Source organism: Xiphophorus couchianus, chromosome 1 (genome assembly GCF_001444195.1).
Source record: "Xiphophorus couchianus chromosome 1, X_couchianus-1.0, whole genome shotgun sequence".
Lineage (NCBI taxonomy): Eukaryota > Metazoa > Chordata > Actinopteri > Cyprinodontiformes > Poeciliidae > Xiphophorus > Xiphophorus couchianus.
Window position 1 is genome coordinate 11557024 of NC_040228.1, and position 24949 is coordinate 11581972.

Consider the following 24949-nt stretch of genomic DNA (forward strand, 5'->3'; position numbering starts at 1 on the left):
GTAAAAGGTCAACAGCTTCATGTTCTCACAGCTAACCCAATTGTTTATCTGATCAGATCTCAGATCAGGTCTGCTGGTCTATCACAGAAAAGTGTGATTGTCCCAGTTTTTCTAGTCACAGACACTCTGTGGTGGTAACTGCACTGAAAAGTTTTTTGGTTTTTTTGTCTGATGTCTGTATGTGTGCGGTAAAGCACGGGTTCTTGTTGTGCTCAGGTAGAAAATGACTCATAATGCCACATGACTCATGTGGTAAGTTAAAGTCAAACTTATTTTCATATCATAAGCACCGATTGTCATCCTGATACAGGATTACAGTCTTGAGAGAGTAGGAGCTTTTCCTCATTGCCCTACCTTTTGACTCTTTAGCGGGTTAGTGTTCTTTGAGGGACTTATTTCTGTTAAATATTCGCTTTATGTGTAATATGTGGAATACAGTCAAGAGAACTCGCGCCAAAGGACGTGGTAGCTTCGGCTGCAATAGAAAATGGATTGAGCTCGGCTCAACTGCCTGGGGCCAACATGGTGGCTAATGCATGTGGCTGTTATTAAACAAGGTAAACTGGTTAGGTTCAACAAGAAAGAAAAATAAAAAATAATAATGATTATGTTAAAATGGGGTCATTTTTAGTCAGTACCGGAGACACAAGCATAAATATTATAACCTGACGTAATGAAATTGTTTCTTGTGAAAGAGTGTATTGAGCCGCATGGTTCACTGGTTCTGTGTTTAACTGTGTCTCCTTCCTGGAGGAAGACAGTAATGGAGACTTTTTTTTTTGCCATTTTACTACATAGATTTTTGTTTTTGTTTGTCACAGAAAACAGTCATAGAATAGACTAGTCATTTTCTGTTTTCTTTTTCTGTTCCTTTCTTATCCTCCTTGTTGTTGGCTTGTTACCATTAAGATTTCATTTTAATGCTATTACTCACCACAATTCAGCCTGTAGAAAGTTGGTGTCTTATGCTGTATTTACAGTACTTTATTTAGTATAATTCATATAAACACAACCTTTAGATTGTGGTACTTTATCTATTTTACCTTAGACTTAATGTTGCCTCCAAAATTAATTATCTTACTACAAGATTACGTTTTTGATCCCTTCAATAATAACCAGTGATCATATCAGAATTATTGCATTTGAATAAGTGTTGCGGTCGTGTTCTCATCTGGATGAGTGGAAAGGACATTACATCCTCATGTTGACACTGAACTCACTTATTGATGTTGGTAATGTGCACAAGGATGAACATATACAATGTTACCTCCACGACTGAAGGAGCTCATTCCCTCCACGTTTTCAGGTCAGTGGCTTTCATCAGACGTAAAGGCGGGGGTGTCTGTAAATTATGAATGAAGAACCACTTTGTGGACGAAGGGGATGATGCAGATTATTCATCCCTACTTCCTTCAGTGCAACTTCTCTGGCGGACGGGTTCTACTCCAGAGAGACGAGGGGGGACAGCGTTACTCAATGGAGCAACACAAATAGATTAAAGGTGGCAGTAAATTACTACTATCCTTTTGTATTTTAAATCTCTTTTTTCAGTTTTGAACTGGTGAGGGTTTATACTTGCTATGTAGCTTTTGCAGATGTCAGGTGTATAATTTACCATTACGTTTTTATGTAGCTGTATTTTATTTGTTTATGTGTTGTTCAGTATCTTCTAATGTTAAACTCTTTAGTCTAATAGAAAGGATCGGAAATCAATCAGCAACAAACTAATCAGTATTCACTGTATATTTTCTTATTCACATTTTTTATTTACTTATAAAAATTAAGATTGAGTTACCACCAATCAAAATAAATACATATGATCAAAACCTATTTTGCTAACTAGTTATATTTCCTGAACTGATGTTGCACTTTTCCAGTCCTACTGATCACTGACTTCAGGCACATTCATCCAGCTGTGCTAACAAACACACACACATTCACAGATGTGTGGCCAACACGGGGTTAAGTGTCTTGCCCAGGGGAACATCGACATGTGGCGGGAAGAAAGTTGGACTTTAACCCACAGCTTTCTAATTGCAAGACCACTCAGCCACAGGTCACACCACAGCAATAAAATATGTTAAAAAAAAAAAATTTAAGTAGTAATTGAAAATATAACATAGAGAAAAACAAATTTCACAGATTATTGCTACAGGAAGAGAGACTAGTAGCAACATTCCTCTTTTTGCACTCTGAGATGCCGCACTGTTTACATTAACTCTTGTTTATGTGACTTCAGCCTTACTGCCTTTGTATGTCATTGTTAAAAGCAGGCTGTTTAGCTCCAGAATAAATGTTTTTAATTTATTTTTGAAGACACGCCTTTGTCTGGCAGTTCCCGCTTGGGGCGAAACATCATTGATGTGGAGAGGAAGAATGATAGCTGCTGATCATGTAGCCTGTCGGCTGCGGATGACTTGAGTGGAACAGATCAAGTTATGGATGATTCATTTCAACTCTGAAGCGATACTCGTCTGCTGACATAATCAGGACCTCACTGACTTTACAGGTCAGCAGTGGAGGGGGGAAAGAGGGCAAGCAGGAAGGTGTGGTGCATAAACAAGCTTTAGTTGGAAATATACAAAATGTCCATTAAATACACCCTCTTTCAAGTTCACCTACATGCTGAATATCTCCTAATATGGTTTGCTTTTCATTTTTCACCCAGAAACTTTATGAAATATCCTGTCTGTGTTTCTCCCGGTTCAGAAACTTATAATTATTGAATTTATCTGTGAGCAGCACACCTGCACGGGATCACTGATGTGGTAGATGTTCAGTTCTGAAACAATCCCGAGTCGGGTCCTGTCTGATGGAGGTATAGGAGCCAGCAGGAGGAGGCTTTGGGAGGAGCCAATGGCAGAGGAAGCTCTGAAGAAGAAACAAAAAAAAGAGGGACAGAGTCAGAGGAGGGGGTGAAAAAAGGTAGGATGGGGAGGGAAGAAAAAAATAAAAAGGAGGCTCTGAGAGGGATCTAACTCTGGCATAAAAGTAAATTCAAATGCATTATTCATGGATTTCTATGTCAAAATATCATTTACGTGTGCTGTGTTGACTCATGGTTCATAAAATGAGAAGGACATGAAAAGAAAGAAAGGATGGAAGAAAACAAACAACTCAGGAGGCTCCTGTTTATTATTCTTTATCCACCCAATAAGCAACTATCTTGTCAGAGTAACACTACCATCAAAGTTTGCATATTTAAAGAGAGACTGAGGGAGTCTTGGTTGTATTTTCAACAGACTTAAAGCACAAAGCTCCAGGTTTTTAAAAATGAAATCATATAAATAAATCACAATTGAATTGTCTTGATTGATTAAGTCTTCAAGCAGTCCTTAAAGCCTGGGCCAAGCAAACCAGAGTTGGTGAGACTTTTTGGGTCTGCAAATTTTTATTTTGGATTCCCTGCACAATGAGTGAAGCCACTACTGTACCGACATGAGTCTCCTCTGTCTCTTTACAAGTACAACACCACAGCAACCCCCACAGGTGCACAGCAGTATTACTGACTCAATCAACTTTAGTCACGTTTAATTACAGTGGTTTCCATGTTGCAGGTTGATAGCTGGATAAAACCGAAAGGTCACGAGACGATTAACTGGATAAAAAAAACTGACTACGGTGTTCCTGTGCATGAAAATAAATTGCGCATTTAAATTTATCAAACTATAAAGGTAAATAAAGAGCAAAATAAAGGTAAACACAAACGAGGGCCTCAAAGATCATCATATCGGTGTGCGTGTGTGCAGAGGCTGCCCAGCACATGTGACCTGCTCCACTTTTATTTTGATTTATAAGCCTGCTGTAGAGCCTCATCACAGAATCGCTTCATCTTCTCTCCTTTATTACACCACATTTGTTTTCATTTTCCTCCCAAGTTGGGGCTGAATACATTACAGTTTTCCCATGGGGCTGCGGTGGGGCCAGCCTCTCCACCACCAATGGGACGCCAGGATGACAGGGAGGGATTTCTCGGCGCGTTTCATCATTAGCAGCGTTAGCAGTGTTTTCACACTAAAGACGTTGTTACTGGATTGCTGCTATTTTGTGGTACCAGCACAGCGGATGCTGGTCAAGCACATTGATCGGCATGACATCAATCAGAGCCGCTCAAGTCACTGATCAAGTGGTTGGTGAGTGAGTAACTGTGGTAAAACCTAAAAACAAGCTTTAGTATGAAATCAACCACAGTTTCAATTTCTGTTTTATTTTAAATTAGGTGGTTCTGTCATTCCTGTATGCCTGGGGCTAACATTGAGAGACAAATCTCGTTCAGACTTTGAAAGATACTTAAGATAAGAACATGAGTGGAGATAATCTGGCAACTGAGTTTAGCATAGAGAGGTCAGTGACAGGTTAATGCACACTTAAATGGAGGAGGGGAGCTGAGACATTGAGATGTCCAATCATCATGGTGCACAAGTGCATAAAAAAATGATAATATGGGTACATTATTCATACAATAATGTCCCAAGTTAATGCAAAATTAGTACATTACAAGCAATTGTTTCATCTGTGCATTACTGTTATGTAGCACTAAAAGGAGAAGCTTTCAAAATGTTATTATACATGAATTTTTTTGTCGGGTGCATATTTTCAACGCCCTTCACTTAGATAAAGCTGAATAATATCTTGTTTTATCACTTGCCTTCACATGTGATCTCAGTCAAAAGTGCTGATGTTCTTCAAAGATCTCAGAGGTTTATTGGAGAACACTAGTGAACAAGCAGCTACAGGTGAGCCTGAGGAGGATATTAAAATTTGAAATCAAAACATGATGTTTTGAACCCATGCACAGAGCACTATACAGTCAATCATACAGAAATGTAAAATGTCTGACAGAACTGCAGACCAAGTCATGGACATCCAGTTGGTCACAGAAACAGTCAAGAAGAGCGTGGTAACTTTGGAAGAGCTGCAGGAATCCGGGTGGCAAGAGGGGAAATCCTGCTTTTGGTTTGCAAGAAGACGTGTGGGGAACACAGAAAACTAGTGGAAGATGGTGCTGTTGTTAAGTGAGACCAAAAGATGGATAAATACTGCAAGAAAATCTGACAGAGGCTGCAGAAGACCATAGGTTGGAGGTCCAGTCAAAGTCCACATCCAAATCCCACTGAGAATCTGTGACAAGGCTGGAAAGTTAATGTTCACAGATACTTCCACCCAGTCTGACGGAGCTTGAGGTATTCTATCAAAAAAGAGGCAAAGCTGGCAAAGACTAAGCCCAGAAGACTTGCATCTACAGTTACAGCAAGAGATATTTAAAGTTTTGACTTCAGGTTGCTTACACAATCGTTCAACCTGATTGGATTTTGTTGTAAATATATATATATATATATATATATATATATATATATATATATATATATATATATATCTTCCAACTTCCCACATCTGCACTACTTTGTGTTTGTTTATCATTCACCATCCAAATAAAACACATTGAAGGTTGCAACTATGACCTGATAAATGTAAAAATTATTCCAGGTATATGAATACTTTCCCACACAAGAGTAAGCTCTCCACACTTTGTCACATATCCACTCATCTTACTTACAACCTCTGTTATTGTTAGCCATCTTTGTCCAGATTCAAGTTGCTGATATCACCCACATCATTTCTAGGACATACAGTGACATTTACCATACAGCCGAAGCTTGCCACACAAATACAAAAAAAATAAAAATAAATAATAATAATAATAATAAAAACATCAAGACTATTTTCATGAATGAATTCTCAATACAACTTTTAGGGGATAAACAGAGAAATAAGAAAGCACCCTATAAATCATTGAATAAACATCATGTTTCAAGGTTTGGTTTCTTGAGAGGACAACATAAAATACATGTTTTTTTCAGCTGTAATGGTAAGCTGTAGCCATGTGAGCACATGAAACACACATTCTTGAAAGTGTCAAATATCACGCTTTTTGAATACTGATGATAAAATCAACAAATAAGATTCCGCTCACTGCTATGGTTTTATATAAATCAGATGTATGTGTAAAATGGATTATTTCTAAACTCCAGGGAGAAAATATCTTCTTTTGACTTTCGGCAGTCTCTAGAATGACCATGTGGGTTTCTTCGGGTGAAAGATTTGTTGGAATTTAACCAAGTCAGAATATGTCTCACATACATATCCCAGTATTTGAACAATTAGACAGTCCATATTTGAAATGACATCTACATCAAAAAGATACATATTATTTTGAAGTCCCAAATTCTTGGTCAGTAGAGGCATAATCCTGACTAACATCCAAGTTTAATTTGTTTTCAAGAAAGGATTTCTCATCAGTTGTAGTTATTCAACGTGTTTGATGAATGAAAGACAACAACAAAACTACAAGTCAGACTGTAGACATTGTTAAATAAAGAGTCCCACCTAGAGGTTTTAAACTGTATTGCACCTCAATTTATTTTATTTTTCCAAATTAAAGTATTGAGGCATTTTGTTTCTCATATTAAGGTTCTCAAACTCTTGATAATCACATAAAATGACATATTTTAGTTTAAGTATCTCTTTTTTTTCAATCAACCTAGAGGCTATGGAATTCAAGAAAATTCAAGAAAATGTTCCTAGGAAAACAGAGTACAATAGTTTTAAAATCTCAGTGGTCCTTTTCCTTCACTATTTTACTTAGAAATTATGACAATAAACCAAAATAAACATTTACTAAATACGATTGTTTTTAATATATATATATATATATAAATATGGGTCAAATTAAAGATAAAAACAACTAATTAAATGTAAAATAAACTTAATTTCTGAATAAATTAGCTTGATTTATAAAATTTAGTGATCTTCTTGGCAAACCAAGAAGATGAGTTTGAATGTTGGTTTTTAAATTATTGGTCTTTCCTGGTCTCAGGTCTGCAAGAAGACTGTTAAAAAAATGGTGTTTCACTGTAGGTTTTTCTTACGTTGGGTATTATCAAAAGACCTTTCTCAAAAGACCCGAGGGAATAGGGACAGAATAAAACCATACCAAAACCAGCCAATGGTCCAGATGTTCACTGAGAGAAGTGCTGATGTTTTTAGAGTCTTTCTGCTCATTATTTGCAGTTAATTGTCCTTCATGTGTTTTTTGTGCATCTCTTATGAAGTTTTTCATGCTCCACGGTTGTCTCTGAAGTCTATCAAACTCTCTTTAAAGATAAACATACTTTGGTCTGAGTTTGCTTTTACTGTTGAGGACACATTATAAATCCATGTCGATTCCTGAAGAATCCACCCGAAATAGTAACTTTTTAAAGAAATTATTATGATTACACATTTTTGAAAAAAAGAGACTACACTCATTTGTTAGAAATTAAAAGTACAACTTCTTTTTATTTTATTATCCACTGATTATTGCAGCTTCTCTATGAATCCAATCCCAGTTTGTGACTAATCGATGTTTCTGCTCTGGCTGTTGTGCACACGATCCTGGAAATATGACAGTCCACAGGTGACCTGAAATTGTTGTGCGTTTTCTGGAACATTTGTTATTTGTTTTGTGGCGTTCTGTTTGCTCCCTTGTGTAAAGAAATGAGGACACGCTGACCAGTTAAGCAGCTGGAAATGTTTATCATCAAGACTGCCCTGGGGTAACAGTATTGGCACAAGGACCCAGCATCTTCTGAGTCATCAGATTACAGCTTGTTAACTTGGACATCTGTCCAGACAGCAGCACAGGAGTGCAATCAACATGGGACTCTCTGGTTTGCAAAAGCTTTTCTGCCTTTAGTGCTTTATTCACTTGTGGTCTCTGCATTAAAACCGAAACCTGGCAAGTTTCACCATTGTAAAATTTTTGTGTTATCATAAAATGTTTTTCTTTTTTTATCTGTTTATTAATCCATGCCAGTCATTCAATTTTGCCAGTTTATTTGTCTAAAACCAGGTCACTGCCCAAAATCTTTCATGACCGTGTGTGCATGATGATGACTGCATTGAAAGAGAGAAATGTGTGTAGAATGGAAAATGTGCCCCTGCCATTTTGTGCAAGTCATGATACAGTGTACAGTGAATCAAAAGTGCTGCTTCAACGGGTGTGATTACATTTGCACGCCAAGTGTTCCAGGTGAGACATGAACAAACTGCCAAAATTTCTAATTTACTCCCTACGAGCTGCAAATTATTTGAATTTTCGCTTTATGTTTCAGAGAAGCCAGGAAGTTGCCCCTATAAACAGTTCACGCCCTGGTGTTATAACTTCTGTGATCACGACGGTGACTGCCCAGGGGCTAAGAAGTTCTGTCCGACATCATGTGGCCGTGCGTGCAGACAGCCATGACACACATCGTTTTTGAGTCTCTTGCACTTCTTTAATACAATTTTCATGAACAAAAATGTCAAATTGTTCTTCTGTCTGTGTGTATTTTTTTACTTTATGATGTGTTTTAATAGACTACGCAAATGATGATCTTATGCTTAAAAACACAGTTAAAATTGGAAACCAGAGGTTTGCGTGCACCGCATAAAAAGATATATACCTTTCGTTTTTCCTCACTGTCTGAAATTAAATCAGACTACATTTCTCTTGTTTTCAGAATTATCGAAACTATTTCTATTAAATTCCCCAATGATCAAAATGCTCATGTTGCATCCATAGTTCAGGAAGTTGACCTGACTGAGCAAAACCAATGTGATTTTTGGATTCAGAACATCTCCTGGCTCTGAAGATATTGATAAATTAATTTCCCAAATATTCTTTCTCTAATTATTTTGGTGGTTAGCAAACAGAAACAATTTTGGTAATTCCAACAAAAATAAAAAAAAATAAATCTGGTTTGATTTATCTTGAGACATCTTCTTCTAATAGAGGGTCAGAAACACAGCAAAAGTTCAACAGTAAAAATTGTTTTTAAGAAATTCAGAAGCATATTAACAGGACCATATGGCAATATAGTATATAAATGTTCTTGTTTCAGACACAAAAACACTTTTATAGTTAACTAGTACATTTCCCATGTACTTAAATTTAAAAAGCAACAAAAAAAAAACTTCAAATTGCCCTTTTTATGTACATGCATGCCAGTGCTTGACTCAGTTCTTCCCTGAACATTAACGCCTTTGGGTTTCTTTTCTATTCTGTGAAGGACCTACTTCTGTAGCAACCTAATGGATCCTCGGGTGCTTCCTCACAGAGGCGGCACGCCCCTCATCTTGCGGATAACGTTGGCTATTCGCTTGGCCAATCCTGGATTGGGTTCTTCTACCTGGAAGCTTCGGGTCAGCAGGTTGTACAAGGAGCCATATCCCACGGCCACAACGGTGCACGTTAAACAGATAACATTGTAAGGCATGCTGAAGTCTGGAGTGGGCAGGTTCACCAGCAGAGGCTCTGTGTAGGCGCGTATGAAGTAGCTAGACTCTTCTTTGGTCGGAAAACTAGAAAGACAAGTGAAAACTGCGATTTTACACCCAAAGAGAAAACAAAAAAGGCAGGAAGACGTCTCTTAACATGCTAAGCAAAACAACTCCACTCACAAAGTGCTGAACAGGGGTTGCTCCTTGGTGATGTTTGTGTTCATGGCTACAGTACTTGGCACAAGAGCACTGACAACCGAAGACCTACAATTGAATGAGAAACATCTTAATCATTGAAAGGAAGCTGGCATCTGAAATATACGCTCATTTCTTACTTGGAGGACAGACTTATGACAGATGTGACAGGCAATGTGTTCATACCCGACGTAGAATCCGTGGTTGGGATCAGGCGTGTACTCGGTCCATTTGAGCAGAGCCCTCTCAAACTGCACTGTAACCTCGGTGACAGAGTGTGGAGGCAGCTGGACCAGCATCTCCAGCAGGTGGGGCCGCATTCGGTCTTTGGACGGCTGGTAGTGGATGTAACCTGGGAATAGAAGGGAAGTAAAAGGAGCAACGAAAACAGAATGTTAATGTTTGCACCAACCCCTTTGTATGTCTGACAACACATTCAATTACAGATAGTTTAAATAATTGAATGAAGAAATGATATAGAAGCTTGAGCAAACAAAAAAAATCTGCATGTAAATTATGTCACTTGACTCCAAGTGACATAATTGTCACTTGGACATACTATGGCATGTACTATGGCATATTCAGTAATCTTCTGAAGACTGAAGGACAGAAATACACACTTTGTGTGTGTATGTGTGTATGCTTCTATTTGGGGCCACATGTGTAAACCAATCTACTGTGTTAGGATAAATGTTGCAAAACATTGTTGCATATTTTCCCCTGAAATTTCTGAATTTAATATCGTTCAGTTCCTGATAGACTTTAATATTTACATTTATGATAGACTTGAATACCGTGCTATTCTCAACATTTTATTTTAAAGGTAAAAGAATGTGGTCTTCCAAGGTTGATTTGGGCTGACAATTGTAATTTGACATCTTAATTTCTAGTTCCATCTTAATTTCTAACACTCACTGGGCTTGTTGTCCTTTCCCTTGCTGGTGACGGTCAGCGTGTGAACGTAGAGACGCAGATACCAGGGCACAGAGTCCAGCAGCAGCACAGGAAAAGATCTGAAGGGATGGTTGTTGTACATTAAGGTGTGGATTTCTCCGGTCTGCAGCCCGTACCCAGCAACGTAACGCTCGGCGTGGAGCAAGGGCCGAAGCATGTCGCCTGCACGAAGAAAGATGGCAATGATTTGAAACAGAGAAACATGCTAAAAAAAATTTAACTGAAAGAAACCCGCTTTTACTTTGGCAATGTCAAGTGTACACCAATTGGGACAGTGTGGAAAAATGTAGAATCTTATTTAATGTAACTGCTCAAAAATAGTTTCTGATGGGTTTCACTTCCAATCCAAAAATGACCGAACAATGTCAGGAAGAATGGCAAGCAAAAAACTCTGGCCTAGGTAAAACAAATTCACCCTCTTCTTCTGGTGTCATCAATTGCCAGCAGTAATGTTCAGTCAATCCAGCAAAGCTGCTTCAGCCATCACTTTTGTCACTCACCCTCTGTGGATTTCCAGCGAATCAGCACATTAAGGGAGCGCACAGTCCCAAAGGTGACTTGTTGGGTCAGATCATAGACGGAAAAGGTCCGTCTGTCCCCCAACACCACCGCCTGGCTCAGCAGATGAGTAGCTGGACTGAGCTCAAACTGGTCCTCCTGGAGAAACAAAACCATCTGGTTTTTATATAAATTTAAACTAAAGGGGGAAAAAAATGTCCCCTTCTATCAGGTGAGTTTGAGACCACTTTGACAATTTAATTAGGTTCATCTCAGATGTTTGCATTGTTACAAAAGATATACAGATATTTAAAGTGGAAGAACAGAAAGCAACCTGAGGGTTGTCTGTGACGTCGATGTATATTTTACTGGAGGAGGCCAGAGGGCAGGCTTCGGTGAGGGTCCGGGAGAACATCTTAAACAAAGACCACTCTGAAGAGAGAAGTGAATACATTAGCAAAATTAAAGAGATACATAGTTAAGTTGTAGACAAATGCAGATAGAGCTGTCTTCTTGAGACCTCGTTTGCCCTGTCCAGAGGCGTGAAGGTCAAACACCACATTCAGCGTCTGCCTCAGCTCCAAGGACGAGGTTTTGCACGGCCCGTCCTGACACACCGGCCGTATGTGCACAGCCTGGGAATGGAAACTGCTGTGGAAAAGTTTCTCCGACTTCAACAGCACAGCCAGACCGGCCTGAAAATATACAGGTGCCACACAGAGGGGGGAAAAAAAAGTCGGTTGTACACCAAATCGGCACATAGACTGTCGCTACAGACACTGGCAAAAAAAGAGGGATTCACCTTGGATCCACACGGCAACAGTTTTTTCCAAGGAGTCAAGTTTTCAGTGCAGACGATTTCTCGTGGGAGGGTGGCGTAGCGAAGGAAGCGGTGGTCTGTACCTTGAATTTCAGCATAAACAGAATTTTAAGCAGTGAATTTTGAACAAAAGGTTTGATCAATGTGTACATTGTCCAGGATTTCTTTAATGAGTCAGATCTTTTTAGAAAACCAAGACAAAAATGACCTGCATGAAAACTAAATACAAGAGAGCTTTAAAAAAAATGGACCATGTAAAATAATGTGGACACATTTATGTCATATTAAAACAATACATATTCTAAACTGTGCTGATGATTGAATGCAGCTGAATAAGAGAAAACAAGGCCAAAAGATGCTTACTTATAGTCTATAAAAATAAAATACGTGAGTTAGATATATTTCTACGACACACAATGATATGATATGATATGATATGATATGATATATGATATGATATGACATGAAATGATATAAGAAACAGAAGGACTGCACCAATCAATGGAGAAGTATTTGAATGCACCATTTCTTCCTTGACTGCTGACTGGCAAGTGGAACTCTGAAGAACCTGAATAGTTTTTTATTGGCACTGAAACTAAACACCAAAACTCAAAACCCAAACTTTATCAGTGTTCTTTTTCTTTTTACTTCAAACATTTTACAATCTACGACTGGAAATTGCTGTTTTTGTAATGAAAGTCACCCTAATGTGCAGTATATTTGTCTCCTGGATTTCTGCATCTTTCTCTCTTATAAATGCCTAAGGAGGAGCTGGCACTGAATAACAGTCATTAGCAATCTTAAGTTTCATTCAGTATAATGTATCATAAGAGAAATTTGTAGAATGCAAAAATAAAGACTGAGAATGCTTTGCTGTACCGTTGGCAATTCCCAGGGGTTTGAAGGAGGCGCTGGGCTGAACAGTGTTGGTGGAGTCAATGAAGTTCAGTGAAGCACAGAAGATGCCTGACAAAACGTTTGTCAGCTCCTTCCATGTGGCATCCACACTAAAAAGGGAGAGAGAAGGCAGAAAAATGTTGACGGGACCGACAGACACGCGAAAGCAGCAAAATGATGCATAACAATACATAAACATTAACGTCAAATATATGTGGAGCCATCTTAGCTGATCAGAAATGTATATACTTAAAACAAATGCTTATTTTCAACATTTTTTAAAATCTTATTCCACAGATATAGACCTGTTAAACAAGCTGTAACACTTTGTAGCCACCAGATGGCAGCACTCACTCTGTCACAGTGTCCTGAAACCAGACCCAGAGTTCAGCTCCTGGAGGGGATGGGAGGTAGGGCTGCCCCCACTGCATGGTCCTCCAGTAGCCCTGTGTGAAGGAGATGTGCAGCTCTCGCACGGAGAACTTGGAGATGACCTGACCCAGAGATTTGGGGAACAGCCTGTAGTGGGACACTGAGAAATGGAACCACGTATTTAGTATTAAGGACATTATTTACATGAAAGAAAGTGTATGTGAGGAATTTGTGTTTTGCACATTCATTTTTAAAGGTTTAAAAGTCTCTCTTTAATGACCACATTCATAAAGTTGTGCAAAAAGTATCATCTAATCTTCTCTTTAGCTAACATTTTGTGATCTTCTATTATTTCCAATACATAAAATTCACAGCTATACTGTCTTGTAAAGGCAAACTTTAATAGCCTGAAACTGAACGCCAGTGTTGAGATGGGAAATCAGTGCAAACCAAACCAGAAAGAATATTTTTTGCAAAAGTCGCCTGTATCAAACTTTACATGAAGTGTATTTCAAAATATGGCACCTATGTGGCAAAAGTGTTCATACTCCTTAAACCTTTTCACAATTTGTCATGCTAAACTACTCCTCAATTTATTTAGATTTTTAGTAACAGACTGTCACAAAGTAGAGCACGATTGAGAGGTGGAAGGAAAATTATTAAAATGTAATGTGAATAAGGTTTGACTGATAAGATTTTCTTTGCAGTGTAGGTGGCTGTTCAAGTTGTCCTTTTACAACAAATGTGTGATTGGTAAAAAAAAATAAAAAAAAAAGTGAAGTGGGCTTTGTTACTATACTGCAAGGTTGCCCCTTCTTTCACTGATCTTAAAACAAAACAAAACCTGCCCAGACTTACAGAGTCTGATCGATTCTGATATTACCTTTGCTTCCTCTGGTGAAGTCAGTCTCCCACACGGTGCGAAACTGGAAGCTAGCATAAATATCTCCGGAGTGCAGCGGTCTGACGACCAGCTCCTCCTGAAACTCGTCTTTGAGCGGCGGTGTTGGTGTCAGGACCGAATCGGGGACAGGTAAGTCCGGTTTGATCGCAGCAGCATCATCGGGAACTGTTTCGTCAACCTGGGTTGCTTCCCACCGCCTCTCCTCTGTCGGCTGCTTCACTGTTTCCGCCGGTGTTTGTGGATTATCAACCACACTTGCATGCTGTTCATTACCCGGCGTAGGTTCTTCACTTATTACCATCACGTATAACGAATAAATAAATACAAGAAGTAACCAAGCGCAGCGACTACACCTGGGAGCTGCCATATTGCTACTGGGTAGGTGATTTGCTTCCGCCTTCTAACGTCACGCGTAGAACCAGCCAATAGACTCTTTCCATTTTGAGTCCCGTGACAGTGACTGAGCTATGCTTTGTTTTAAGCAAAAATATTTTATTTAAGGGACCAGTTGCATTAAAATGCCTATATTTTAATTCAAAACACAAAAATCTGTGTTTTGACTTTTGCGGAACTATGAATTTGTTCGGACGGCTCATTATTAAATTTCGCTATATCGCTGTGCTAATTTTTCGGTAAGCATATTTGTAAAAAGACCAGCTTTTATTAGAATACCAGTAATTCGGACAGATTGAATAAATATGAAAGAAATACAGACACAAATTGTCATTAATAATATAAAAAAACAAGTGGAGGTTTATAATTTTTCATTAATATCTGCAGCAGGGCATATTATTCTGAACCATGTTTATTTATATACAGATTTTTTAAAAATGAAATTACACACTTTACTATTTAATCTACATTACATTACAACTGAATCTAATGTGACATTAGCGTTCAGCTACTTAAAGCTATGGACCCTGAACGTATGCATCACATTCTGGCTACTGTATGCTGTTCTAAGCCACCATAAAACATTCAATACAGAATTTGCAACGTCCTGGTGCTGAATATTTGATTGTGTCACTGGACAGAGATGGGCATCATCATCACCCCGCTGGTACCACCGGGGGCACATCCCTCCCCCCTTGCCCCCCTCCTTAGCCCCTTTCCACATCCACACATCGTCACACACGGCCCAGTCACACGCGCTCGCGCATTGCACGCGCACACACATCCACGCGCGGTGAATTTCAGCCCAGCCATGGCTCCCTGGTAGATGCTCAAAGCGGCTGTTGTCAGAGCGAATTAAATCTCCCCTCCTCTCCTCTGCTCTGCTCCGCTTGCTGGTTTTCCTCCTGACCTCGCTTGCCTCCGCTCGGGTTTTTCAATATTTTATTCAGGATTCCTGCGCTGTCTTCTTCTACATGGCCACATCAGATGGACTAGACGGCTGTCTGCAGCGAGGCAGATCTCAAAGTGACCCGAACATACTCACGGAACCGGGCATCGATTTGTCTCACGGCACAGGTAGGATGAACGCGGCATTACGATGGTTATTTATTTTTTTATAGCATTTATTTTGTGTTCATTTATTATATTATAGAATTATTTATTGTTTTTTTAGCGATGGAAAAAATGCTCTAACGCCCGCTGGGATGTCAGAACAGCCAGGACAATTAGCGCATATGCTTCCAACGCTGGATGTCGAATATTGACTGTAACAGCGAATCGTGGCGCTGCAAATTGAAAATTAATGTGCCATATCAGCGTCTGTGAACGGCTGCTATGCCTGGTCACATTATTATAAAGACGCCTGTAGCTCTTATAGCGCTGACGTGGATTCAAGTAGTGGGCTATTGAGGGTATTTAATATTATATCGACGTGAGGAGATTTCACTTATTTGCGGATTAAAAAAAAAAAAATTATAATAATAATTATATTTTTCTTTGGCTGCAACCAGCCTGTCTGGATAGGGCATTTTTGGGAGCATCACACAATCCGCATGCATGTGCGGTCCATGGTGCCAGGCTAAGCGTATTTGTTGTCTTATCTCTGCCTGTGCTGCTTGCCCAGTGTTATGGGGGGTAAGCACGGGTCTTGGCTTTAGGTTTTAATGCAGTTTAAACCGGCACATGCACATCTCTGCATATTGACAGCACTGACAACCCTCCCCCCCTGCCTTCTCCTACTGAACTGATGACTGGTCAATGCCAGGCTTCCCCACATGATGCAGGCTATAGGTAGACCTATCCCCCCTCCCCCTCGCCACTCTTCCCTTCCGGGCTTTAATTTTAAAGAAAATATCAGGTGCTGCTTTCAGTGTGGAGTCCTTGTTTGTTTCCCCCGGGGCCTGTTTGTCATCCTCTTGAATGTGGTATAGAGCTAATGAAATGATCTTTCATTAATAACAGATAACGAGTGGTGCCTCTGCACTCCTGCTGCAGATAATGTGCTTCCTCTATCAGCTTCCCATTCTTAATTCGTCCATCTAACTCCTCCGAAAATGCATGGATTGATTTTTACGTAAGCACGAGGCTATTTATGGTCAATTTATGTGGGCTTGGAAAGGGCTTGTTGTTTCCTCCCACACGTGGTGAGTTTTACGCACACGAAGAATGCTTGAGTGGATGATTCAGAAAAAAAAAGCTATGCCTTTTCACCTTTCAGCTCATTTCTAACGAAGGCCACTCGACTGCACCTGCCTGCACTCGTCAGCTAGCCCAAGTGCATTTTCAGCGGACCCCTGGCTGAATGCGGCCCTCCCAAGGATGGTTTTAATTCACACTTATGTGAATGTGATGATGTCACAGCGGGTCTTTGACACACCTGAATAAACAACACAGTGGCTCGGCAGATCCGCCACGCAAGTGACGATAGCCGTGCAGTGAGATCAGCCTCCGTAGACGAAACAAATGCAGTTTTGCGACGAAAATAAGAGCAGGATGACTATACCTTTGTGACAGCAGAGTACAGTGTCAGCATCTGATGACCTGAAGTACTCACAACATGACCCAGCTCTCCTCTGTGTAAGATCATCACTGCACCAATGTCTGGGGCACCAGTCTTTGCCAAAGGATTACTTTGGCAAAGACTGCACTTTTCTCCTTTTACAGTGCCTCACGCAGCTGCAAAGGAGAGGCTGACACTGTATTCATCCCCTGACTCAACACTGACGAGAAGAGTCAATAGAGACAAGTAACAGCTGAACATCCCACAGAATCGGAACAATGTTGTCTTAGAAATAGTGATAACAGGAGACTCTCACTGAGTTGTCTCCAATAGTCCAGTCCTACTTTTTTTTGGTATTATTTACTAAGAATGCCCTTTTTAGTTCAGTGTGTTTGCATGCTCACCAGCCACTTGTTCAATTGCTTGATAACACTAATACCAAATTTGGCCAATCTCGTACCAGGAAGTCGGTGCAGTCAGACACGTTGACGTGATGAAGACAACTTGCTGAAAATGAAGCCAAGAATAAGTATAGTGGAGAAAGGAGATAAAATGGGGATAGTGAGCTCTCAGGTCTACAAAAAGTGGCATAAGAAAGAGAAAATATCCAGCAAGAATGGCCAGACTGCTTTGAGATGAAGCAACAATAATTAAAACAAGGTATGCAGGGTAACAACTCTAAACATTAACCTCGAAGCAGATGGGCTGCAGAAGATCACATCGGGTGGCTCTTCTGTCAGTTAAGAACAGGAAACAAAGGCTACAGTTCACAAAGGCCCAACAGAATTGGCTAATAATAGATGCTGCTGGTCCAAAAACTCAACTTCACTCATTCAACTTCAACATTAAGATTCTAGGGTTAGATTTAACATGAAAGCGTGGATCTCTCTTGTATCATTCAACTGGTTTACAGTTTGGGTCCTTTAGAAGCAACTCAGCATCATTTAAGTGGTCCAGCTTCCCTGATTATTGCTGCGGATCATGCCGATCCATTTATAACTGCATCAGCCATCTTCTAATGTCAACTTCCATCAATACATAACACCGAGTCAAGAAGCTCCAATCATCTCAAACTGGTTTGTTGATCATGACGATGAGCTCCCTGTAATCCTGTGAATGCTACCTTGTCAAGATTGACCAAAATCTCTTGGGAGTTTTTCTATAGCTTTGTTTAATCTATTGTAAGGAGAATTTGGGGCGTGCTGTGGTGGCGCAGCGGATTAGCACGCCCCACGTTTGGAGGCCTTAGACCCGCGGATGTCGCAGGTTTGACTCCCGGTCCCGACAACATCTGCCGCATGTCCTCCTTCAAAAAATGGCGCCGGCTTGGCTGCCTGCAGACACAGCTCCTGTCGTGTGCTGTAACTGCAAAATAATTTCCCTGCTGGGATGAATAAAGTAAATATTATTATTGAGGCAGTTCTGAATACAAAATCAGTCCAACCTGGTACTGAAGTGCAGTTCTGGTTTGTTCCCAATAAAGTGGCCAGTGAGCGTATGTTCAAAAGAAAAGTTTTCAGTGAACCACACAGAAAAACAAAAAAGAAAGAAAAACAAACAGGTATAATTAAAATTTCACATTGCTCATTCTGAGACATCCTCATTTAACTTTTTGTCAATGTAAGTGTTGCACTGTAACAAATTGTTTAGTCAGTTCATTTTGACAACCACCTCTTGGATTCACCTGCTAGTAAAATGTCACTTTCACTTGAAGATCCACTTAGTCATTCCAGAGTGAGGAGGGAGTAATGGGGTGGAGAGGACACCTTGAAGTTTTGTAGTCAGAAAATCTGTCCAGGGGCAATGGATGGTTTCTTTCTGTTATTTTCTATTCAGTGAAATAACAGAAAGCTGATCCTAGCTAGATAAAAAAGAAAGAAAGAAAGAAAGAGCTTAAAGAGTCCTTAATAACAGAAATATCAACTCTAATTTCAAATAAAGACAGTCGGATTTTGATTAATATCAATTACCATTTCATTATTATGGAGCTACTGTAATAATTATTCTAACAGTAACAATAGTCAAGTTTTTAATTCCGGTTTTGTACTTAGTGTTATTTTTTATTTGTGTAACTGTGAACCTAAGTTTGTTAATAAAGTTTGAGAATGACGATGATGATGATGAATTATGCCTTGGGAAAGCACATTTTGTAAATCATTGGGTTTGTAAAAGTCTTTCAAAGTCTGAAAAAGTAATGTTATGTATGAGGATTTTCTTATTATTCCATTTATTTCATGGAAGCATGAAACAAATTGAGTTTTCAGATTTCATTATTTAAAGACTGAAATCAGAATTTCAAACGCTGATACAAAAAGAGCGGCCAGTTCATTGCTTCACGGGTCTTTCAGCTGTTTATTTTGAAACTTAAAAAAATGAAGGTTCATGCATCACAAACAGTGACTGAATAATCTGTGTTTTGCACAAGATATTCCAGATGTATTAAAGTTGTCTGATTTTAGATTTTGTAAATATTTTAGGCTCAAATATCCAGACTGTTTTGAAAGGAATAATTAAAAAAAAAATTATATCTGGAAATTTTGAAATGGAAAAACATTTTGAAAAAAGTTGGGGGTTTTTATTCATAGAAGAAGAGGGAAAGAAAATGAGAAAGTCTTTTTTTTTTTTTTAAAAAACGCACCATAATAAAGAAGAGTTGGTCACTTTCCACCCAAATTCAAGACCCACTGATGATCAGTATGTTTTAGGCTTCATCTTCATCCATTGGTCACATTGAAACCAAAACAATCCTGTTAGACCTGACGTCAGAAGAATTTTGGGAAACTGCAGGTGTAACACGAGCCCCTGCGAAAATTAGACGGAATCAAACCTTTTGAATGGTGGATGTTCTTACTTGTATGCACAGGTCCCTCTTTCTGATCGTATCCATTCCGCCCACTGTAAGTGCTGAATAATTCAGTTCTGGTTTGATGAGTCTATCATGCCCTTTCTGTTCCAGCCTTATATGCCTTTATCTAAGATTGTCCTTGTGCCAAAGGTGCATTGAAACAGATCCTTTCAGCGTTATCACTAAATATCTCATAAGCTTACCTCTGCCTTTTGTACAGACAATGCACATCAAGTTCAAGTTTGACCACTGTGAGCATTTTGAACTAAGAGTCATCGGTCTTGATTCCTTTGAGGACTCAACTGGACAGAGCACAACTAATGGATGATTTTTATTTGCATTGGCCAAGTGCTAGTCCCAACTTTAAATTGTTACATGTCACCCATATCCAAACTCACTTCTGCTTATGAAGGTTGACTTTGCCTCACCTCAGATTAGAGCTTTTCTTATTCACAATCCCTGTGTTACAGTCAGACATTGATGAGTAAATGTGAGAAATTATGAGTCAGCCTTATGTAACATTATCCCTGTTTAGCTTTCTAAAATGTACAATATGAATGTATACAAAATAGGATTAGGGACACAAGAATGCCTTACATAAGTAGTAATTTAAAACTCCGTTTTGGATCATCTTAATGTGTTAGTTTGGGTTAAAAATATAATAATAGGGCTTTGCTTAGTCTCATTGCAGTATGTGAACTAAACAACTAAATGCTTTGCTTTACAGTAGAATATCTTTTCAATAACACCTAGGATTAGCCAGTCGAGGTGCCTAGCTGAAGAAGTGGAGCTGAACAAGGAAAAAGGAAAAGCCATTTAATCAGAAATTGTAACTTTAACCTGATAGTTCTGCCATGCAGAAGAACAAACATCTTGTCTATCCTGTCATGGTGCAGTAAAGTACCTTTAATGAGGCTGAAGAGGCAGATAAAAAATAGGAATTAGATCAGTATGTGGTCTTCTCTGTGGTTTTGAAAAAGGATATAAAGTTTAATTCTTAGCTGAAGGCAAACATTTTCAAAAGAAAAAAAAGTCAAGGTCCATCTACTATCAACACTTAATTTTACCTGCTGCCATGGTAAAATTAATATTATTTTACCATGGCAGCATATTAATATTATAGCATTCAGAGAGAAAACATTTTATTTGATTTTAACCTTAGTAAATAGGATGATATAGAATCTTCCTTTGTAATATTTATAACCTTGCTTAAAAATATATGTACTCCTTTGGAAATCTTTAGTGTTTTTAAGCATAACAACAATAAGTATTCTAATTTTTTATTGGTAATTTATGTGAAAGTCTAATATAAAGTGGCACATGAGTGTTACAAAGAAGAAAAAAATGATTCGTGGTTATGAAATGTTTAATGAAACACCTGAAAAGCACATTTATATTTGCCCCTCTTTACTCTGATACCCATTAGTTAAGATCCAGCGAAACCAAATTAACTTCAGAAGTCATTTTGATTAATTTGAGTACTCTAGTGTGTGATTTAACAAACTCTAAGGATGATCTGTGAAGGCATCAGAAGTCTGTTAGAGAACATTATGATCACCAAGCAACCAAGGAGAAAGTTTAGGATAATCCAGACCTAAATTCAACATTTAAAAATTGAAAAAGACAATGTCCACAGATACTTAATTAAACTGCACACAAGTTTTGATTAGAAATATACGCATATCTGAATGTGTCTAAAGTCTAATTAAGACTTCAGTGTTAAGTGGCAAAGCTGTAATCCACAACGGAGTCATGACTTCCTAATCACGGTCAGCTTTGAGGAAAATGGGACTTATCAGTCAAGATCACTTGCTACAAGTAGCCACTGGTGAACTATTCAATCTCCCATCCATGAAGAGAAGAAAAACAATCAGCCAGGCAGAGTCTCAGAGTAGCATCTTGGTGTCCAAGGAGCATTTAAAGAAACGTACACTCACCCAAAGCCAAGTTGTAATAGTCGATCTAAATGGAATATTCTCCTGTGCTGATAGCGTTGTGGTTTTGTGTTAACTTATGGGTAAGTGATTTTAAGTATTCATTATATTTTACCTTTGGGAAAGTTATGGGAAAAATCAGCACTAAGAATTACAGCAGAGATTAAGAAAATCTCTGATATACAAAAAGTTCACCTTTCATAATTTTAAAAAGATGTTCTAAGAAAGAATGATAATTTAACAGATCTTTTGGTTTCACTCCGTCTCCAACAACAACAAAAATACTTAATGATTTAGTAGTTTTCTTCTCTTTGGAAAAGGTTAAAGAAAATTGGTCAGCACTATTCTGTGACTCATATAGTGGGACTGATAATGTTGACATTTCAGTGAAACTTACTGAATAGATGACAACATATTATTTAAAATTGTTATTCAGTCTTCGAAAAGGCATTTTTAGAGAATAATGAAATTTTTCAGTGTAGTATTTTTTTATCTGTTTTTTAAATTTTGTTTGACTTTATTAATTTTTAATCCTTTTATAAAGGCTTTCTTGTTTAGTCCAGGTATTTTACTGTTTCCAACAGTTATTGATTTATTTATTGTCTTAATCTGTAAATTTTTTAAAACCATAGTTTCTTTTATAGATTATTCTTTATAAAGTCGAAAGAAATGTTGGAGATTTGCGTAACCACCATTAAAAGATCTGCTTTCTCTAATAAGCAGTTCACATCCTGGTAATATTAACTAATAAAGACTAAAAATAAAAACATTTAGTATGATAAGAATAATATACCCTGAGACAATAAGGGTTTACTCTCATTACTTTGTCTACAAATTCATAAAAATATGACTGGGCTTTGGATTTTTCTCTGAACGTTTTTCTAATGTTGGTTTCTTGATATCATTAATAATTATCGTGGTGATCTTTTGAAACTTGTTTAAATCCTGTTATCATGTGATGTTTAGCAGTAAAGTCTTCTACTGTTAAACTAGAGTAGCTAAGTTCTCTTTCTCTTGCTCTGACAGTTTGCAGTGTTGGGTTTACAGTTAAAAGCAGGAATAAAAATATGGAAGATTCTGTTCCCTTCCCAATCCTGATAGATTCATGCAGTAAATTAGAGGAAAGCATTAATTTCATATCTTTGGAGTTTAGCTCTGTTAACTCTACACACTTGCAGCACAACCTCAGACGTTACTGTCGTTTGACGTTATCTTATGATCATAAACACTAAATTCTTGTGTTTATAACTCAAAAACGTCAAACTTATTAGCTGATTGATTCTGTTTTGTTGAAATTAGGCCAATGGAACAGCAGTAATTCCTCCTAGTCAAAAAAAAAACAACTCCTCCTCATCTTGGGGTGTTTGAAGATAAGATGCCGCTTTGGGCTGTGCTCTGTGCGGATTCCCTCGCTGTCCTCCTGTTGTCCGTAAAAAACAGAACAGAAAAATGACAACAGCCAACGTCCCGCATCGCGCTGTGAATGTGAGAACAGATTAGGCTTTTTGACGATCCATGTGCTGCTAGGGCTGTTGTTTGCATGCCCACACCTGTGAGTCTATGTGCTTTTCTGGCTTACGAATCCGTCTCCAGAAGAAAATGGCAATCTTGTGCAGACTGACAAATTGAAAAAAGAAAAAAAAAAACGCACAAATTATCAGTCAGAATGTGCTAGACGATAACAGGCAAAGACAGCAAACAGAAAGCGCTTGCTTGATGCACAAAGACTGGCCTGGAACACCTGGGAGATATCCTGGTGTAAAAGCCGCATGAAATGCAGCGATTTAGCCTCTAAAGGCTGAGGTTAAATGAAGTTTAAGGAGTTGCAAGCCGGATGATGTGAAGGGTAAACTCCTCCTGACGTCTTCGGATCAGTGGGTGCATGTTTTGCAGAAAGGCAGGCAGGAGAAAAGGACAGAAGACTGAATGAGTGAAATGAAGGAGAGAAGGAAATGAGAAGGTGGCAGCTTTTTTTTTTTTTTTTTTGAAGGAAAGCCAAGATCTTATCCTAATTGCAAGCTAGCTGCAGTGAGATGATGGATCGTCTATAGAAAAACAGGAACATAGATGCAGTGGATGTGAGTTTCTCGCGTCCTTTAAGACTGCAGGAGATTCAGGACCAGGATGAATAAAAAATTAAAGATGTTAATAAAGGCTTAGGATGCAGTTAAACAGTCGTAATATTTTTTATTAGTTATTTTCTATTCTTTCAAGCTACTGTTCATACCCCTTGATTTTTTCAGTATTGTGTCAAGCACAATTGTAGTCTAATATTTGTAGGTATGTCACATAACATTGCAATTAGCTCCAAGTCATTAATAAACAAGAAAACAAACGTGGAGAGACCTGTTGTTTGTTAGTTGATTAGATTTAGTTAGGTTTAAGTCTTCAGTGTATTCAGTCAAGACTGAATAAAGACAAATTTTCTTAATAAGAACTCCTGAAAAATATTTTAGTAGAAATGGAAACTTAAAAACGTTAAAAGTGCCACAAGATAAGACGTATTTTCTGCTAATGCTAACTTTTTCTTACTGTTAAATTATAATTTTGGTCATCTCCACTATCACATCAGATATTTGTTCTATTAAAAGCCTAAAGATGTTTGCAAAGAAAAAAAGAAGTTTAAAAAGCACAACAGAGAAGTGTGTATGAAGCGCTACACAGATTCAGCACAAACAATAAAATAATAAATGAGGTAAAACTGAAGCCATTACCACTGATAACTGTCACAGACAAACATAAAATTGTAGTGATAGTAAATTAATAGCTGAATATATTGTTCAAGGATGAAAATAATCTCCTTCAAACCATTTTTTCTTGCTTTTAAAATAAATAAATAATAATGTATTGTAAAAGGTGTTGATATGCTAGATTAGTAGCGTAAAATATTGATAGTCAATTTGTTTTTATTTAGTTTTTGCAAACAAAAAGGTATGTGATGCATTTTTTTCCTCTTTCAAAATGGGACATAACATGCTCCCATCTTGATATAATAGTTTGTTCTCCACATTTCACACATTTCATCCATTTGCAAACGCTGGATGTCCACAGTTGTATTTGATATGGCTACTTCAGGCTGTTCAATGATTGTCTGTGTTTAGCTGGGAAGCTTGTTGTTAAAAATGTGACTTTGTTTTAGTCACCTCCTGTGCAAATTTAGCTTAAGCAAAGTTGTTGGAAAGCTTGTTTGATCAACCCCATTTCTTTTAGTCATTTCTAGTTACATTTTCTCTATTGAGATATTTTCTAATGATGCTGTTAGGGTTATCTCTGAATAATAAATCAGAAAGTCTTGATTAGACTCCTGGAGGTGATGGTGATGTGTTGAGCTGCAAAA

At 38.3% G+C, this 24949-nt stretch overlaps 2 protein-coding genes and 1 long non-coding RNA gene across 3 annotated transcripts in view; 2 read left to right on the forward strand and 1 right to left on the reverse strand.

The window, feature by feature from the left end:
• LOC114147691 (uncharacterized) overlaps positions 1-4922 on the forward strand; it is a 37346-nt gene extending 32424 nt beyond the window's left edge. The window contains exon 3 of the long non-coding RNA XR_003596102.1: positions 1307-4922. This is a non-coding gene — a long non-coding RNA (uncharacterized LOC114147691). The remainder of the gene's footprint in view (positions 1-1306) is intronic.
• A 2638-nt stretch (positions 4923-7560) lies between these two features.
• On the reverse strand, positions 7561-14344 carry pigt (phosphatidylinositol glycan anchor biosynthesis, class T). The gene is made up of 11 exons (XM_028021025.1): positions 13920-14344; positions 13019-13196; positions 12647-12774; positions 11750-11850; positions 11468-11642; positions 11282-11379; positions 10950-11106; positions 10411-10611; positions 9682-9847; positions 9481-9564; positions 7561-9381 (listed from the first exon to the last, which is right to left on the reverse strand). Exons 1-11 carry the CDS (start codon positions 14305-14307, stop codon positions 9132-9134), a joined length of 1926 nt encoding a protein of 641 aa, XP_027876826.1. The 5' UTR covers positions 14308-14344; the 3' UTR covers positions 7561-9131.
• A 762-nt stretch (positions 14345-15106) lies between these two features.
• Positions 15107-24949, forward strand: part of phactr3a (phosphatase and actin regulator 3a) — a 35739-nt gene continuing 25896 nt past the window's right edge. Inside the window, exon 1 of the mRNA XM_028022301.1 lies at positions 15107-15410. Within this exon, the coding sequence (XP_027878102.1) occupies positions 15308-15410 (103 nt within the window). The 5' untranslated portion in view covers positions 15107-15307. The remainder of the gene's footprint in view (positions 15411-24949) is intronic.